The 17,275-nt window shown below is 41.7% G+C and overlaps 1 protein-coding gene across 1 annotated transcript in view; it reads left to right on the forward strand.

Moving 5' to 3' along the window:
• SCARB2 (scavenger receptor class B member 2) overlaps positions 1-17,275 on the forward strand; it is a 77,409-nt gene that overhangs the window by 14,519 nt on the left and 45,615 nt on the right. Inside the window, exon 2 of the mRNA XM_047855895.1 lies at positions 8,144-8,301. Coding sequence (XP_047711851.1) covers positions 8,144-8,301 — 158 coding nt within the window. The remainder of the gene's footprint in view (positions 1-8,143; positions 8,302-17,275) is intronic.

Below are 17,275 nucleotides of genomic sequence, written 5' to 3' on the forward strand. Positions count from 1 at the left end.
GGCTGTCAAGGATCGCTTTCATTGTTAGGCTTTGTATTTGCTTTGTTTAGTTAAGGACTCCCGTGTGCTAAATGTTTATTTCTATCTCAAAACTGCCTTAGTCAACTTGAGATTTGGAGGAAGAAGTTCAAGTCAGACTGTTATAAAAACAGCCAGTTTTACCCTCTTTTCTGGAAAGGATTGTGCCCTCCTTTCTGGAAACTCTTCTTCTTGTCTTTGGATTTTTGGTTGCCTAAGAGCTGGATGTAAACCAAAGAAGATAAACTCAGGGAGTTAACCCATGTGTCAATTCATGCTGGCTCTTTTGAGGTTCATAATTCTGAGGTGATTTTCTTTACTTTAATAAATAACTGAGATCACAAGCCCTTTCTCACTCTGAAAGTCTTCACACACTGGATGCTTGTCAGGATAAGTTAGCAAGGAATACAGTGTGCTAAATCAGCCATCCTGGCAATAATAGGGAAAGAAACACTGTGAGGCTGAGCGTGGGGGATAGCGGCTCTTGGAGCTTTTGTGGGAGCCCTGACCACAGCTGATGAGGCATCAGCTTCGCCTTTGTTTTGCAAGGACAGAGGGAGAGGCTAGATGAAGTAGGTTCTCTGTGGATCCACGCCTCCTTTCCCTTGGGGCCTATTAGTGACATTTTATAGAATCTGAGTTTCTCAGATTTTCATTAAAAAAAAAAAATAAGGGAATAATTATTTTTTCTGCTTCCAGAAGTATTTTATTTCTGTCGTAAAAAATCCCAATGCAGAAAAAAGTAACAGAGAGAATGGAAGACGCCTTATAATCCCGTCCCATAGAGATGTGTGTGATTAGATGTTTAGTGTGGATGTTTTGAGATTTTGACGGTAATTAAAATATTGAAATTTTAAAATTCACTGTATTTTACCGCACTGACATTTTCATGTTTGAATTTTATCTGCTAGTCTTGTCCACACATTGTCTTTTTCCGTTTAGCATAGATCATGAGCATGTTTCTTATTTCTGTATAGTCTTCCTAATTTTAATGGTTGCTTTCTACTCCAACCTGTGAATTATCATAATTTACTAAACCATTCTTTTCCGTTTGACATTTTGGTTATTTCTGATTTTATGCTAATTCCTCGTTGTCTCAGCCTAAACCGAATTAAAGATAGCGCTGGAAGAGAGGATCATGACTAAAGACTTCCTGCGTGGTTTCTTTTCTCTTTCATTTTTTAACATTCAGCAGATTAATGGGAGTGACATGATTCCTTTTTTAATTAATTTATTCTTTTTTTGTTAAACTTTTTTCATTTTTTTCATTTTTTCATTTTTTAAATGTTTATTTCTGAGAGAGTGCACACTCAAGCAGGGGAGGGGCGGGGGGGGGGGACAGAGGATCCCAAGTTGGTTCCATGCCGACAGCACAGAGCCTGACGTGGGGCTCGAACCCGCGAACTGCGAGATCATGACCTGAGCCCAAGTCAGACTCTTCACTGACTGAGCCACCCAGGTGCCCCTCCTTTTTTGTTTTATTTATTTATTTATTTATTTATTTATTTATTTATTTATTTTTAATTTTTTTTTCAACATTTATTTATTTTTGGGACAGAGAGAGACAGAGCATGAACGGGGGAGGGGCAGAGAGAGAGGGAGACACAGAATCGGAAACAGGCTCCAGGCTCTGAGCCATCAGCCCAGAGCCTGACACGGGGCTCGAACTCACGGGCCGTGAGATCGTGACCTGGCTGAAGTCGGACGCTTAACCGACTGCGCCACCCAGGCGCCCCTCCTTTTTTGTTTTAAATCAAGACGTGGAACCCTCCCATCCCCACTCAAGATGGCAATAATCAGGATCACAGTGACCATTCATTGAGCATTTTGAGGTGGCCTGAGATAAGCTCTCTGCTGAAATCTCATTTAATCCTTACAATCATCCTAGCCAAGCCCTCATTCCCATTTGTGCCCATGTAACCTTCTAAAACACCTCTTGCCTGTGTCAACGCAAAATAGGCAGCATGGCCCAATAATTATCGCCACATTAAAAAACAAATGCAGCCTAGGTAAAGAAAGACTATTTGAAAGGACTAGTGCAGTAGGAGGCAGGAGATGTGCATTTGGGAGATCTTTTCCCATCTGAGAAGGAGAGTAACAAGGCTGGGAAGGAGAGAAACTTAACCAAATTTGGTTCACAAGCATTTTTCCCTCACCTTATTGAGGTATGGTTGACAAGTAAACCATGACAAGTATGAGTTGTGTAAGTTGTATAAATTGTTTATATATTTTGGATACTAACCTCCTATCAGATATCTTGCAAATCTTTTCTCCTATTTAGTAGGTTGCCTTTTTTGTTCTATTGCGGTTTCCTTAGCTGTGCAGAAGCTTTTAATCTTGGTGGAGTCTCAATAGTTTATTTTTGCTTTTGTTCCCCTTGCCTGAGGAGACATATCTAGAAAAAAATGTTGCTTTGGCTGATGTCAGAGAAATTGTTGCCTGTGTTCTCTTCTAAGATTTTTATGGTTTTAGGTCTCACAGTTAAGGTCTTTAATCCATTCTGAGTTGATTTTTGTATTTGGTGTTAGAAAGCAAAATGAGTGAAGGGGAGTGGGAAATACTGACTTTCAGTTAGGAATGAATAAGCCATGGGAATAAATCATGGCAATAAAAAGCAGAGGGAAGAGAGTCAGTGATATTGTAATAGTGTTGTATGGTGACAGATAGTAGCTGCACTTGTGAAGATAGCATTATGTATAAACTTATTGAATCACTATGTTGTACACCTGAAACTTAATGTAACATTGTGTGTCAACTATACTCAAGAAATTTTAACTGTATACATTTAAGGTGTACTACATGATGTTTTGAATAATGTATGCATTGTGAAATGATTATTATAATACTAATTAACATATCTTATCACCTCACTTAGTGTGTGTGTGTGTGTGTGTGTGTGTGGTGAGAACACTTGAGATCTATTCTCTTAGCAAATTTCAAGCATACAATAAAGTATTATTAGCCATAGTCAGCATGCTGTACATTAATAGGCATTTTGTTCCTATTGATCAGTGGGAACCTGTGATTCAACTAATCAATAATGAGGCAAAAACTGGGAATGTGGAGGGTCTGAGTCTGGCCTTGTCTAGGGATAAACAGTGAGGGGAATCTTAGCTAAGTCCTATGGAAGAGTGTTTCTTTGCAGGAAGCCATTTCTTGGAACACAAAAGGGGGGTAGGTTCCTGAACCATTTACTGCTTTCCAGGAGCACTAGGCTCTGGTAAAATTCAACGTTACCAGGAGCTCAGGTTTAGAGTGAGTCCTAGGGTGGGAGGCTGACTCCATCTCCTACTAGCAAACCTTAGGCATTCCCCTAACCTTTGAGCTTTGGTCTCCAGAAGTGTAAAAACAGGGGGAATGATTTTCACTTTGTAGGTTATTAAGGGAGATTACATGAAATAAAGGGCAATATTGTCCCTGGCTCTCGATAATGCTCTGCAGCTCAGAAATCTCCCATGGCTCCCCATTGTATATCAGATGAAATCTAGGCTCCTATGACCCCAACCTACCTCTAAATGAGTCTCTCTAGTCCTTATAAAACCATATGCAGTCACACCTAACACTGTCCCCTCTCTGTATGTTTTATTTTCTCATTCTCCACACTCACTATCTTTCTGATTAAACGGAGGATTCCAGGAGAGATGGACACGGAACAGGCAGGGAGGAAGGATAGTTGAGTCAACTCTGGCTGTCCATAAGGTGTCTATGACCTCCCTCTGCTTGCTAAATTTTTATTTTTTCTCCCCGGCTCATTTTAAGGACTGCCTTTCTCCATCTCAGGTCATAGAATCCACTACGTGAACACTCACGAGACTGTTGTCTGGTATAGTCACTGGCCATGTATCACGTGCTACTTCATGCTGTCGGTTAAGTTGCATGTGTGTGTCAATACTCCCCTAAGTGGAGGCCAAGCTCCTGGCATGCAGAAACCATATCTGTGTTGATGGATATCTCTGACCATGCCTAGCACATACATAGTGTTTTGAGGACTTGCATTCATAGTTCTATCCTTTCCAAGATTTTTTTTCTTTCCACCCACAAAGGGAACTGGCTGTACTTAGCTCTTTAGGGTATTGGATTACTGAGAAAATACACAAACTGATAGGGATTAGATCTCTCATGATTATGTGATTCTAACAACACTATTGCTTTCTGGTATCTGAATGTGACAACCACTTCCTCTGGTATACTTTAAAGGCTCTTGGGATTTGTAGCTAGAGAGCTGCTGTTACGAGGCTTGGCACTTGTAATGCTTGTGACTTTGCATTTGACCACTTGTCAAATACGGGCAATTGCCTCCTGGTACCCCTCTGCACCCCTCTCCACCCCTTCTGCACCCCTCTGATTGCCTCCTAGCAAGTTCTTCTCACCTAGCCTTTTATAAGTAAAGATGATGGAAGCTGGTGTCTAAGTTTTCTAGAACTATATTTTGTTGATTGAACTAATGTTTCTTCAAGAACTGCACTGTTCTAAACACTGTGGGGAAGACTAAAGGGGGAAAAAAGGACCCATTTTTGTAGGTTAGCACCTTCTATTTTAAAAAGCTAACAGTTAACTTCGTACATGACCATATTGAATAGACACACTTCCCTTCCCATTTTTGCTTGCTGATATGGCCTGCTTCATGTTGATTCCTGTTAACTTCAATTTTTACAAGATGTTTTCTGACCTGGCCCCTTTTTTCCTATGAAATTCCTATGTAATGTGTTTTGGGGTTCAAAGGAAGAAATGATCCATCCAGTGAAAGGGGTATTACTCAAGGAATTCACAGAGGAGAGGCCATTATTGCCTTGCCCTATTCTGGAAATTTATGGGCAAGAAAAAGAGCTCCTTATTTAATGAAGCCAGACAACTTAAAAAATATCTATCCTCTAGAAGAGAAATAAATTGTTTGCATGTTAGATTTCTCGTAGTTAACATATTAGTTTTGGGTAGGTTAAATTCATGTTACTAAGCTGTTTCTGGAAGCTATATGTGTACTTTATGGTGGAGAAACTCTACTGTATATCTTGTATAACTAAAATGGGTAGTATATTTATACCTGTTGTTTTTTTATTTTTGTTTTGTTTTTTTTAATGTTATACGCAGAAGTAGGGTTGGAAGGTAGAGAAGAGCCACCCAGGATTCCAGACCTAGCTCTGACATTAAGGAGCTGAATGAGCTTCCGCACACCCCCTTACCCTTCCAGAACCCCCATGTCACCCCTTCTCGACCTCAGCACCCTTTTCAGTTCTGGTGTTCTCTAGCTCTCTGAACCTGACTCTTCAGATAACTAGGACTCCGGTTTAGGAGATAAGATAAAAGACCACAAGCGTTTTAAAATTGCCTGAAGTGACTGATTCAGCTGCTCAGGTGCCGGGCAGAGGAAGATCAGTGCATTCAGGGCAGGTGGTGAGGGCTTCTCCAAGGAGAGTCCGAGCTGAATCTGGGAAGTTGGAGGATAGGAGTTTCATGGTTTGTCTTTAAATTTTTCTGTCTCATCAAGCTGATCTCTTCTCAGCAAATCAGTACTGGTAGTAAAGGCCAAAAATATTTCAATAATGTGTTGAGTAGAAATCTGATGATTAGACATTTTCAATGGATGCCAAACCACAAATAATCTCCAGTTCCATGGCATGGCCAATTCATGGATGTACATTTACTTTCAGCCCTCCAGATCACCAGCTTTGCTTTGATGAGCTTAGGTTTTCTGCATTCATTTATCCTAGAGCCACTTTGTTTTGTCCTGCAGAGACAATTGAGATTTTTTTTTTTTTTTTTTTTTTTTTTTGAGAGGGAGAGACCAGGAGCAGGGGAGGGACAGAGAGAGAGAGAAGAGAGAGAATCCCAAGCAGGCTCTGCACTGTCCGTGTAGAGCCCAATGCAGGGCTCCAACTCACACACCATGAGATCATGACCTGAGCCGATACCAAGAATTGGACAGGGAACCGACTGAGCCACCCAAGCACCACAAGATATTTTCTATTTATAATAGAGCAATATAACTAAGTTTCCTTGCAACATTCCTTCTATTAAATTGTGGCCTGGACTAATAAAATTTGTCATTCTGGGGGTGCCTGGGTGGCTCAGTCGGTTAAGCATTAGACTTCAGCTCAGGTCATGATCTCGCGGTTTGTGGGTTCAGCTCCGCATCAGGCTCTGTGCTGACAGCTCAGAGCCTGAAGCCTGCTTCCGATTCTGTGTCTCCCTCTCTCTCTGCCCCTCCCCTGCTCATGCTCTGTCTCTGTCTCTCTCAAAAATAAATGAACATTAAATTTTTTCTTTTAAATAATAAAAATTTTAAAAATAAAATAAAAAACTAAAATTGACATTCTTTTGTGTGCTGTGTCACAGTAGATTTTACCATGTGGTATCTAACATGTTTTGAAGCCAGTCCCTTTGTCTGTTGTCACTCAAAGCCTCACTGCCAGAGGTGACCTCAGAGAATGCTCCTCTTGCAGTCTAGTCTTATTGTTTCACTGCTGGCCTTGTATTGTCTGTGTCATTTGATCTCATTTTCCTCTTTTGATCTTCTTTAAAAATTGTTTTCAATATAAATTTCTTAGTGGTTAAAAAAAATTTGGAAAATACCAAAATTCATCAAGGAGAAAATAACAGTGATCCAGATTCCCAACATTCAAGAGTTAATGACTGTTCATATTTCAGGTTGTTTATTCTCAGTCTGTCCCTTTATCTTTCTTGTGTACTTCAATAATTTTTACTGTAAAAAATGCTGATTTTCCTCCATTAACAAGTTGAGGACTGTTAGGACCTCAGCCTACTAACAGTAGGTTTCTGTCTCTTAACCTTGGCCGCTGTATTAATCAGGCTTCTGTTGCAGTGCTCCATAACAGACAATTTTCAAATCTCAGTGTCTTGTAACAGTGACATTTATTTCACACTCTTAGTGTGCCCCATGGCTGTAGTTTGAGGTTGGCTGGCCCAGCTGAACTGGGCTAGACTCCAGGTTTCATGTCTGGTCAACACATCACCATTTTAGGTGAAGGATCAACAACTACCTGAAGCATGCTTTTCTCTTGGCAAAGGGTGGTTAGTGGGAACTTGCCATGCTTTTTAAGGCCTTAGCTCAAAATTTGGGTATTCCCATCCCACCCACATTTCATTGGTCAAATCAAGTCACTTGGCCAAGCCTGAAGTCAATAGGGTGGAGAAGACTACTCCTCCCATAGGGAGCCAAGGTTTATTAGGTTGCTAGGGTTTCTGTAACAGATACCACAGACTGGGTGACTTGAACAGCACAAGTTCATTGTCTCCCAGTTCTGGGTGCTAGAAGTCTGAGATGAAGGCATCAGTAAGGTTGATTCTTTGGAGGCCTCTCTCCTTGACTTGTAGGTGTTGTCTTCTTCCTGTATCTCCACATGGTCTCTCCTTTGTATTTAGTCATAATCTCTTCTTATAAGGACATCAGTTATATTGATTACAGCCCACCCTCATGACCCCATTTAACCTGAAATTTCTCTGTAAAGACTCTATTTCCAAATGCAGTCACATTCTGAGATACTAGGCATTAGGATTTCAATATATGAATTTGGGAGGGGGCCCATAACACATGGTAAGGGTGGGAAATGCAGGAAGGATTGCAGATAAGAAACTCTAAGCAGTTAACATCAGTAAAGCTCAGCTTCCTAATCTTTAAAACAGGGGTTTGCTAGGGATTGAATGAGAAAATTCACATAAAGCCCCTACTGGTGGAGGTGGTAAGGATGGGTATGGTTCTACATCACCTGAAAGAACCAAATCCAGCCTTCTTGGTCCTATTGCCTTGTTGTACCATATGGGCAAGCTACCTTCCACAGCAGCGTATAGTCAGTGGAATCTTCATAATAAAGTCAGTAGGACTTTTGGGTACTCAACCTATGATCTTGGTTTTGCTAACACCATTTCTACCTATGAGCTATGGCTACCACCTTTCCTTTGCCCCAAATATTTATTGAAGACCTTTAATGGCTTCATGGGGCTGTGGGCTTCATATTGACCTAAGACATGGCCCTCCTTCTAAGGGACTACAGTTGAATGCCTATGAAAATAAGTGAGCCAGGAGGTCAGAGCAGGGAGTGACCCTCTCTCTGCCTCTATGTTCAAAGCCAACTGCCTCACACAATCTCCTTTTGGTTTTCTCCCCCAGAATATTGTATTAAGGAATGGTTCCGAGACCTTTGATTCCTGGAAGAAGCCCCCTCTGCCTGTGTATGCCCAGTTCTATTTCTTCAATGTCACCAATCCAGAGGAGATCCTCAGAGGAGAGACTCCCCGGTTAGAAGAAGTGGGGCCATATACCTACAGGTGAGTCCTGACCACATCCCTGCCATACCAACCAGAAATATGGAGTGGCTCCACTGTGGCCTGAGTCCACATCTCTTCCCATGAGCCTCCTCTGTGTGCTGGGTGGGGAGTGCAGGTTTTGGTTAAATTTGTCTGAATGCTGCTGATATTTGGCACATGACTATGACACCTCAGTAGAGAGTGACTTTATGGACTAGGGCCACTCTCAGCCTGTTAGTTTAGAAATGCAGATGCTTCCTCCTGAGCTGGCAGAAGGTGGTTATTGAGCCATGAAGAGCTATTCCCTATCCCCAACCCTTTTAAGGTTGTCCCTTGATTCTCTTTGATGACTTTTAAGGCCTTTGTCTGTCTCCCTCCCCCACGTACCATTTTAGACCAGGTTCTAGAACTTGTGGTTGGTCTGTAGACAGGCCTTTCTTGTGTCTTATTCATTCCTTTCCCCACTGGTCCTGGGTATGAGATAACCAACTGTCAGGGTGGGTTAGAGTCTTTGGCAGTGACCACGAGCTCCAAACACTGGGGAAGTAGGAGAACTACTTTAATCATATTTTAGAAGGTTAATAGGGGGAAGTACTCTGGGATCTTAGGGTTAGAGCATTTTCCCTATTGTTGCAATACCCCTCTCCCCCACATCCCCACCCCCCTCAATAATATTTGCAACAAAGTTTCTCCTTACCACATTTAAGAAAAAAATAGTAGAGGGGGGTGCCTGGCTGGCTCAGTAAGCGGGGCATGTGACTCTTGATCTCAGGGTTATGAGTTAGAGCCGCATGTTGGGTGTAGAAATTACTAAAAAAATAATAATAATAAATTTTTAAAATAACAGAGGCAGCAGATAGCAAGACCTTTTTTTGTGTGTAGAACTGCTAAATGGTAAAAAAATGCCTCAAAATTCTGTTGTAATCTATTGCTCAATAAATGGTTGCTGACTAATTTATATTATGAATCAGTGCTACTCCCTGTGTAAGAATTCAGAGATAAAAATCTTGGTCCCTGCCTCAGGTGCTCATGGTCTAGCTCTGGAGTCGAATGCCTGTTTTGACTCACAGCAGCCACTTACTAGTGTTTTCCTCATCTGGAGATAAAAATAGGACATCCACCACAGGATTGTTATCAGGGTTAAATGAGCCAATGAGTCAGTATTGTTAAAGTGCTTAGATTAATGCCTAGCACATAATTAGTGCTAAGTAAGTGTTTGATACAATTATTAGTCTTTGCGGATTGTCTTAGTCTGTATAAATCAATATCCTGATTTGTAACGATGACGATGAACTTGTCATATAAAGGAATTTTAAGTTAAGAAAAAAAGGGAGGGTGGGCACCTGGGTGGTTCCATAGGTTAAGCATCTGACTCTTGATTTGGGCTCCGGTCGTGATCTCATGGTCATGAGATCAAGCCCTGAGTTGGTTTCTGCGCGGAGTGTGGAGTGTGCTTAAATTTCTCTGTCTCCCTCTCCCTCTCCCTCTGCCCCTCTCCCCCTCTCACACGTGCATGCTCTCTGTCTCTCTTTTAAATAAATAAATAAATAAATAAATAAAAATTTTAAAGAGGAATCTTAAATAAATACTTGGGTCTTCACTTTAAAAAATTTTTTGTATGGGTTTAATACCTAAAGAAACGGTGTACTGGGTAGAGCAGGTCGTGTTTCAGGCTGTCCTGCCTGGGGATAATTGGCAGTTGTGCTAGAGATAGGATCTGAGTGTCCTGTTTATCTGTTTTATCGTTTTGCAATTTTCACCATTTTTTATTGTGATTAAAAGAAAATAATATAAATGCATCATAAGTGTGCAGTTCAGTAGAGTTGCGTATTCGAACTTTTCGTCTTGCAAAACTGGAACTCTGTACCCTTTAAATAACTCCCCTCCCCCTGTGTCCCAATCCCTAGGAACCACCATTCAACTTTGTTTCTATGAATTTCACTGCCTTAGATGCCTCATATGAATGGAACCATTCAGTATTTGTCTTTTTGCTTTTTTATTTTTTCACCAATTTTTTTCAGGTCGGCGGGGGGGAAACTGCCTCCATGTAAGAATGAACTCACCTGAGAACTAAAGAAAATCCTAACGATTTTCCCTCTGGGTCTCCTGGACCTGTTCCTATGCTCATTATCCTCATCTGAGAAAAAGACATGCATTCTCATCACACTGCACCCAAAGAAACCCAATACTCCATTAAAATGTCTTCTGGGCCTTGTGTCTGCTAGCTTAATATGCTGTTGTAAGTGTGGTCATGGGACAAATAAATCCTAGAAGTAAAACAGTCTCTGATTGTTACCATACTCCCTCCATGTTCCCATTTTATTTTTTTTTAAGGTTATTTATTTTGAGAGAGAGAGAGAGCAAGAGGGGCAGAGAGAGAGAGAAAGAGAATCCCAAGCAGGCTCTGTGCTGTCACAGCGCAGAGCCTGGTGAGGGGCTTGAACTCACGAACTGTGAGATCATGACCTGAGCTGAAGCCAAGAGTTGGACGCTTAACCCACTGAACCACCCAGGCGCCCCCATGTTCCCATTTTAGAGGGACCAAGAATTACTTGTGAGAAAAGCTCAGGAACATCTTATAGGGGGGTTCGTAACCCAGGATGCACAGATTCCTAAAGGGTCCATGGATAGAATTCGAAGTGGTCTGTGACTTGGGTAGGAAAAAAATTATAATTTATTTTCACTAACCCCTCACTAAAATTTAGAATTTCCTTTGAGTATAAATGTAGGCAACAAGCCACCATGGCGTAAGCAGTACCCATGGCTTCATCAGGAACGGAAACACAGATATTGTTGCGTCTCATGATAGCTGTTGCTCAAGATACCGCTCATTTTCATAAATACTTCAAAATGACAGTAATTGTTAGACTTGCTGCCGCGTCTTATTTAAAGTATCAATAAAGAAGCATGGTATGTTACCACATCACAGATTTTTTAAATGATACCTGTATTTTCCGCAATTGGTTTCCTTTGTGATCCCGAGAATTTTGTTCTCCGTATGTAAAAACATTCATCTGAGAAAGGGTCGATAGACTTTACCAGACCGCCACAGGGAAGATCAAGAACCCTGAGAGCAGATCCAGTAGTTTGGAAGGCAGGTTGGTCACTCATTGATTGTTTCATATTTGCTCCTGAGTTTGCCTTCCTCTGGTTTTTCTCCCTGCCCTGGTCGCTCTTGGATTCCACTGCCGAGGTGATTTCCCAAAGGAAAGCCTGGCATTCCCTTCCCTTCCCTACTCAGTCAGGGTCCTAGTGACTCTTCCTGTATGAGGTATCAGGCCTGAGCAATCTGGCTCCTTGTGTATGTCTAGCTTCTTTGTTGTGTTTTAATTTTAACTTAATGTTTTGGCACTCTCAGCCTCAACCAGAGCTGTCCAGCAGAAATTTACTATAGGCCACATAGGTAATAGAAAATTTTCTAGCAGTCACATTTTAAAAGGGTGAAATTGGGGCACCTGGGTGGCGCAGTCGGTTGGGCGTCCGACTTCAGCCAGGTCACGATCTCGCGGTCCGTGAGTTCGAGCCCCGCGTTGGGCTCTGGGCTGATGGCTCAGAGCCTGGAGCTGTTTCCGATTCTGTGTCTCCCTCTCTCTCTGCCCCTCCCCCGTTCATGCTCTGTCTCTCTCTGTCCCAAAAATAAATAAACGTTGAAAAAAAAATTTTTTTAAAGGGTGAAATTAATTTTAATATTTCATTTACCCCAATGCGATCCCAGACAGTGTCATTTCAACATGTAATCAAGATCCAGAATTATTAATGAGATCATTTATATTATTTTCTTTCCCCCCATGTTAAGTCTTTGTAATGTGTAGCACATCTAATCTTGGACTAGCCACGTTTTGAGTGTGTAACAGCCACATGTGGCTGGAGGCTACCATATTGGACAGCACAGTTCTAACTGTATTCCGGTTGTTTGTAAGTGCCCAGACACACTGCTGTGCCATTATGTGCAGTTCCCTCAGTCAAGAATGAATTCCCTACCACTTCTCTCAGCTCTTTGGTGCTGCTTCCTGAGACTATGGATGAGCTCTTCCTGGTATATGTGTCGGTTACAAAGTGACTAAATGCATTTTAACAATTGGTTACGTATTTGTCTTTCTTCCCAATGTACTGAAAGCTCCAGGAGGGGCAGAAACCAAGTCTTTCCTCTCGGAAAATCCCGTGCCTGGTGAATATTTGTGAAACAAGTGAATGGAACATCCTCAGCCATGGCTTAAATCCTTAGGACGCAAGAGGAGAAATTGTTCAAATCCACAGAATGCAGGTAGCTCAGCTGGGACCACAGGACTTAATCATGGAAGCCCAGGAGGCAAGGATAGGTTCAAGAAAGAGGAACAGGGTCTTGGAAATGAGTGGCTTGGTTTAGGAACAGATGCTCGCATGTGCCGTGCAAACTGCTGGGCGTTCTTCTCAGGGTTGAGTGGGTCGTAAGCTGGAGTTTGCAGAGAAACATGGCTTTTTAGTAGCACTTATGGCTCTTCTAGTGAGCCTTTTGTAGTCATCTAATGGATCTGATTTCTATCACTTGTGATTTAATTATGCTATTGTTTACACAAGAAAGATAGAATACTCCAGTAACTCCTGCCCCAGTGCTTGATAGTTCCATAGGTTCCCTCCCAACTGAGTCACCTGCCTTGATTGTGTGCGAAGGGGCCTGGGGCAGGAAGGGGAAGGCGCACTGGCCTCCAGTCCTGCAGGTGAGTGCGGAATGGTCTCGGTGGTGGGAAATGTCCCAGAAGAGGACGAGGGCAAGGCCACACTGAGCTGTGGAGGCCCTGAGTAATTTGACACACGGTTCATAGCGGCACGTTTCCCCAGAGGTTCACTTATGGGTGACTCGAGAATATTCATGTTTTTGGAAAAAGATGATGGCATTCTGCGCAGTAGGTAAAAACCAGTCAGTCTGGTTTAAGGAATGTAGTGCGTTATTTACATGGGTATAAAGCGTGGGTTGAGCAGCCCCGAAACAGACCTGTCAGCAAGGAGCTAATCTGCCTCATGGTTCTGTTGCTTACCGACATATTTGCCTAAACTGTGTATCCGGTGTATGATATTCACTGGCTTCTGCAGCCTTTTTGAGATTCTTTTCATTTTGTCAGGTTTATTTTTCTTTTTTGCCTACTAATGAACACATCGAAAATTAAAAAGAAAAATTAACTTGTCCAAAGGCTCTTTCAATGAACTTTCATATTTCTAAGACACACTTGCTAAATTTACAATATCCCGCTAAATATCTCCTATTTGAGTTTCTTGGTTTTGCGGTTTGGATTAATTTCTTTTTTAGGCTCATATTATTGCTTTAATAGTAAAGGAAGAGACATTAGGGATAAATATCTCATAAGTGTTGTTTTGTTTTTAGTTATTCCTTGACCATTAAGTAGTACTGGATTATAAAATAATCAATCTATACAATATCATATGCAGCATCACCTTTAAAAGCATAATCTGTATTTTATATTGTTGACCCTAAAAGTAAAACAACCAGTTATAAAATGGGTTTATTCAGGAATAGCAGAGGAATTGCAGTTCAGGACATGCAGCTATAGCAAACCATAGGCAAGTCTTGAGTTCAAAACAGAGGAAAGTTACTTTATAGAGAAAAGTAGGAATTGGGAGGGGCTGTTTTGAAAGGACGTCCATTGGAGGGAAAATGAGAGTTCGGGGTCATGATGGTTTCTTATTGCTGACTTGTATTTTCTTACTGGCCAAGCTCATTGCTGGACAAGAAATATTTTTGGTTTCTGTCTGCTACTGAGGGCAAGTTGGTAGGGTGTGTGAGCTCCCTCTTCTGGACTCCCGACTTTATTTTAAATTAGGTTACCTTTATTTGGTTTCACATTATTATAAAAATAACATATAAGCAGTAAAGATAAACTTGAAAATGAAGTAAAGTAAGACAAACTGCTACCATCCATGTTTTCACTATCTCAGAGATAACCAGTGCTTCTATTTTACTGGGTATCTTCTCAGCCATTTTTCCATGGGTGGGTTTAATTTTACATGGTTATCAAATTCTATATACCTATGTATGATATGCATCAACATATACATAATATGTATATTCTTCTCACTTAATATTACCTTATAGGTATTTCCCCATATTATGTCTTTGTCTTGTAATTCAACCCAAGTCCATATGCCCAACATGCAGGAAAGCCAGTCACTGATACTTGGAATGTGCAGCGAGGAAAGGGTTTATCGGAGAGGCATCCAAATGAAGAGTCAAGGGGAGGGCAGGTCTCAAGTCCCCCTCCCCAAAGGGTTGTGGTTGCATGTATTTAAGGATGCAGGGTCAGAACGTCATGGGGTATATACTTGAATAGAATATACTGGTTGGAAATAGGGTGAAGGGAGGTGTCTTTCTTCCTTTTGGAGCATGTGTGCACATTCAGGCATCGTGTCTCCTCATTGGGATACATGTTCACCAAATGGCAGAGGAAGCATGGTAAGTGTGTGGAGGGGAGATCTTAGGGTGTGCCATCACAGAGGTTACTTTCGTTCACTCCTGATCCCTTTGGCCCAACCACAAGAATTCTTCCCCATTTCCTCCAGTCTCAGCTACTCTTACTGGTAATGAGTCAACTTCTGCAAAACAAGCTCCTAAATCAATCTGATTTAACAGGGTTTCCTTAGAGTAGAACAGTCAAGCATTTGTTAACTCACCATGTTGGGTTTAGTCTTTACACAAAAACATTTTAATGATGGTAATCTTCAGGAGCTAGAGGGAATATATTATAGCATTTTACTTAACCATTTCCTTTGTCTTGGATGTGTAGATGAGCTCTCATTTCATCTTTTGGTTACCACATGGGTTGACCATTCTCCCCATGTTTGCCAGCAAATTGTATTTCCACACTCTTAGCTCTTATCTTTTGTCTGCTGCCTATCTGGGTTCCGGTGTGTTCGTGCCACTTTTAATAATGATATTAACTCGTCGTCACATTTGTGGCAACTGTTTTTCTATTGTGTGCCTTTTTAATTTTTAAATTTATGTGTAGTCAAATCTATTTTCTGAACTTTGCTATCATTTCTGAGCTTAAAAAGTCCTGTTCCCTTCAAAGGTTTCATACTCAAGTCTATTTTCTTGTACTTCTCTTGTTTTACATTTAAATTCTTAGGAATCTGATCAGTTCCTTCCTTACAATTTAGCAAAGGTAGGAACTTTGTTTAAACTTTCTAATTGTGTCTTATGAGCCCTTTGGTTCTTTACTCATCTTCAAGACCAGCTATATACATTTTTTTTTAATATTAAAGAGCTGATAGAAAACTCAGAAATGCCAGGGTTATTGTCTCCTTCTAAGAGAATACTTATCTCTTTTTCTAAACCTGACTCAAGCTCTTCTCTGATATCACCTTTTTGTTTGTTCCAAGATAGAAACAGAAGTGGCTTTAGATAAATTACTTTAAAAAAAAATCCTTGAACTGTTTGAAAGTAAGAAAAATAGAAAATGATCTCTCCTGCTCCCCACTTTCTTACCTTGATGTCCAGGTCCTTGTGAGTTTTAAATGCACATGGCAGTCCTGGGTGACTGGCCTGCATGAACCAGGTGGGTTGGGGTAACACTGCAAGGATGGGGGACCATTTCCATCTTTAGAAGCGAAGTTGTTTTCTGCACAGCCCCCAACAAATGCAGACTGTGTTCTCCCTGCTCACCCCCAGCTTTTTCTCAGAATTCTGCTTTCGGCTCTAGGTTTTTAATCTTTCACTTAGTTGACAGGGCAATGGTAACAGGAACTTAAATACAGGAGCTGCTCAGTACTGCTGGGGATGGAAAATATTCTTCTGCCCTTCGAGGTTCTTCTAGCTGGTCTAAGAATTAAATTGACACAAGATAAAGATTATCAGGAGAGTCAAATTTAACTCTGTACCTATGAGGGTGCATGTAAGCATGAGATTCCAAAGACAGCCAGGCAAGATGAGGTATATATGTCATTCAGAACTGAGGAGAATCGGTTGGGAGTCTGGGACTTCAAAAGGAAGGAAAACAATTTGCAGGAAGATGAAAAAGAGTAAATTTTTGGTAAACAAATGTCTGCAGGACCACTCAGAAACAATGGGATATAGAGGACTCTGATCTAACAGGCCTTGCCAGATTTCTCCCTGTCATGTCTAGTTCATATTCCAGTGTGAATCTGTGGTGATAGCTCTCTTCCAGGAGCAGGTTCTCTATCTAAATTCTTTTAGGCAGTCAGGGAAAGGTCAAAGCTTCTTCCTGAGTCATTTGGGCCTTGATTGTTTTCAGGGCAAAATAATCAGCATGCCAAAGTGGCACATCTGGAGGCAAGTGGTCCTGAACCCCGGTGGCACCCCTCCTTTGGGCAGCTTCCCCTCCTCTGCCCTTTCTTCCTTGGGAGGCACATCCACTCTGTGATTCACTTCTCCCGTGACACAGCTGTTCAGCTCAGCTGGCCCAGAGCTGCAAGCCGCTCTTTCTAAATCTCCTCTTGTAGTGTGTCCTCTTCCACATGACCACAGTTTTGCTCACTTCTCCATGTAGGAAACACATCCAATGCATTCATGCTGTGCTGCCTGCCCTTGCTCTCTCTGCCTCTATTTGGAATTCCCCCCACTCTCCCACCTAGGGGAAGCCTCCCCCTTCCAGAACCAGCTCCCGCATAATGACAACCTCAGGACTCCCCTTCCGGTGCCCTCCTTCCCTCCTTTGGGTGTCTGGCTAGAGCCTCGGGTCCACTTCAGAGCACTTTCCACATGGGAGGTAACGTTGGAAAGCAGTCTTGTCCTCCCATGCTGTACTGAGGATTTCTTTGCAAACAGAAACCAGATCTTCACATCCCTCCATCGCAAGAGCTTCTTGTAAGCCCGCTTGTACATGGTATTAGTAACTAATGCTTCCTAAGCACTCAGTATGTACCAGGCAGTATTCTAACCAGATTACAAGTTTATGTGGATTTAATGCCCCCAACAACCTTTTAAGGAAGGCATGTTTTTATCTCCATTTTACAGATGAGGAAACTGAGGCACAGAAGCAGTAAG

Source organism: Prionailurus viverrinus, chromosome B1, assembly GCF_022837055.1.
Source record: "Prionailurus viverrinus isolate Anna chromosome B1, UM_Priviv_1.0, whole genome shotgun sequence".
NCBI lineage: Eukaryota > Metazoa > Chordata > Mammalia > Carnivora > Felidae > Prionailurus > Prionailurus viverrinus.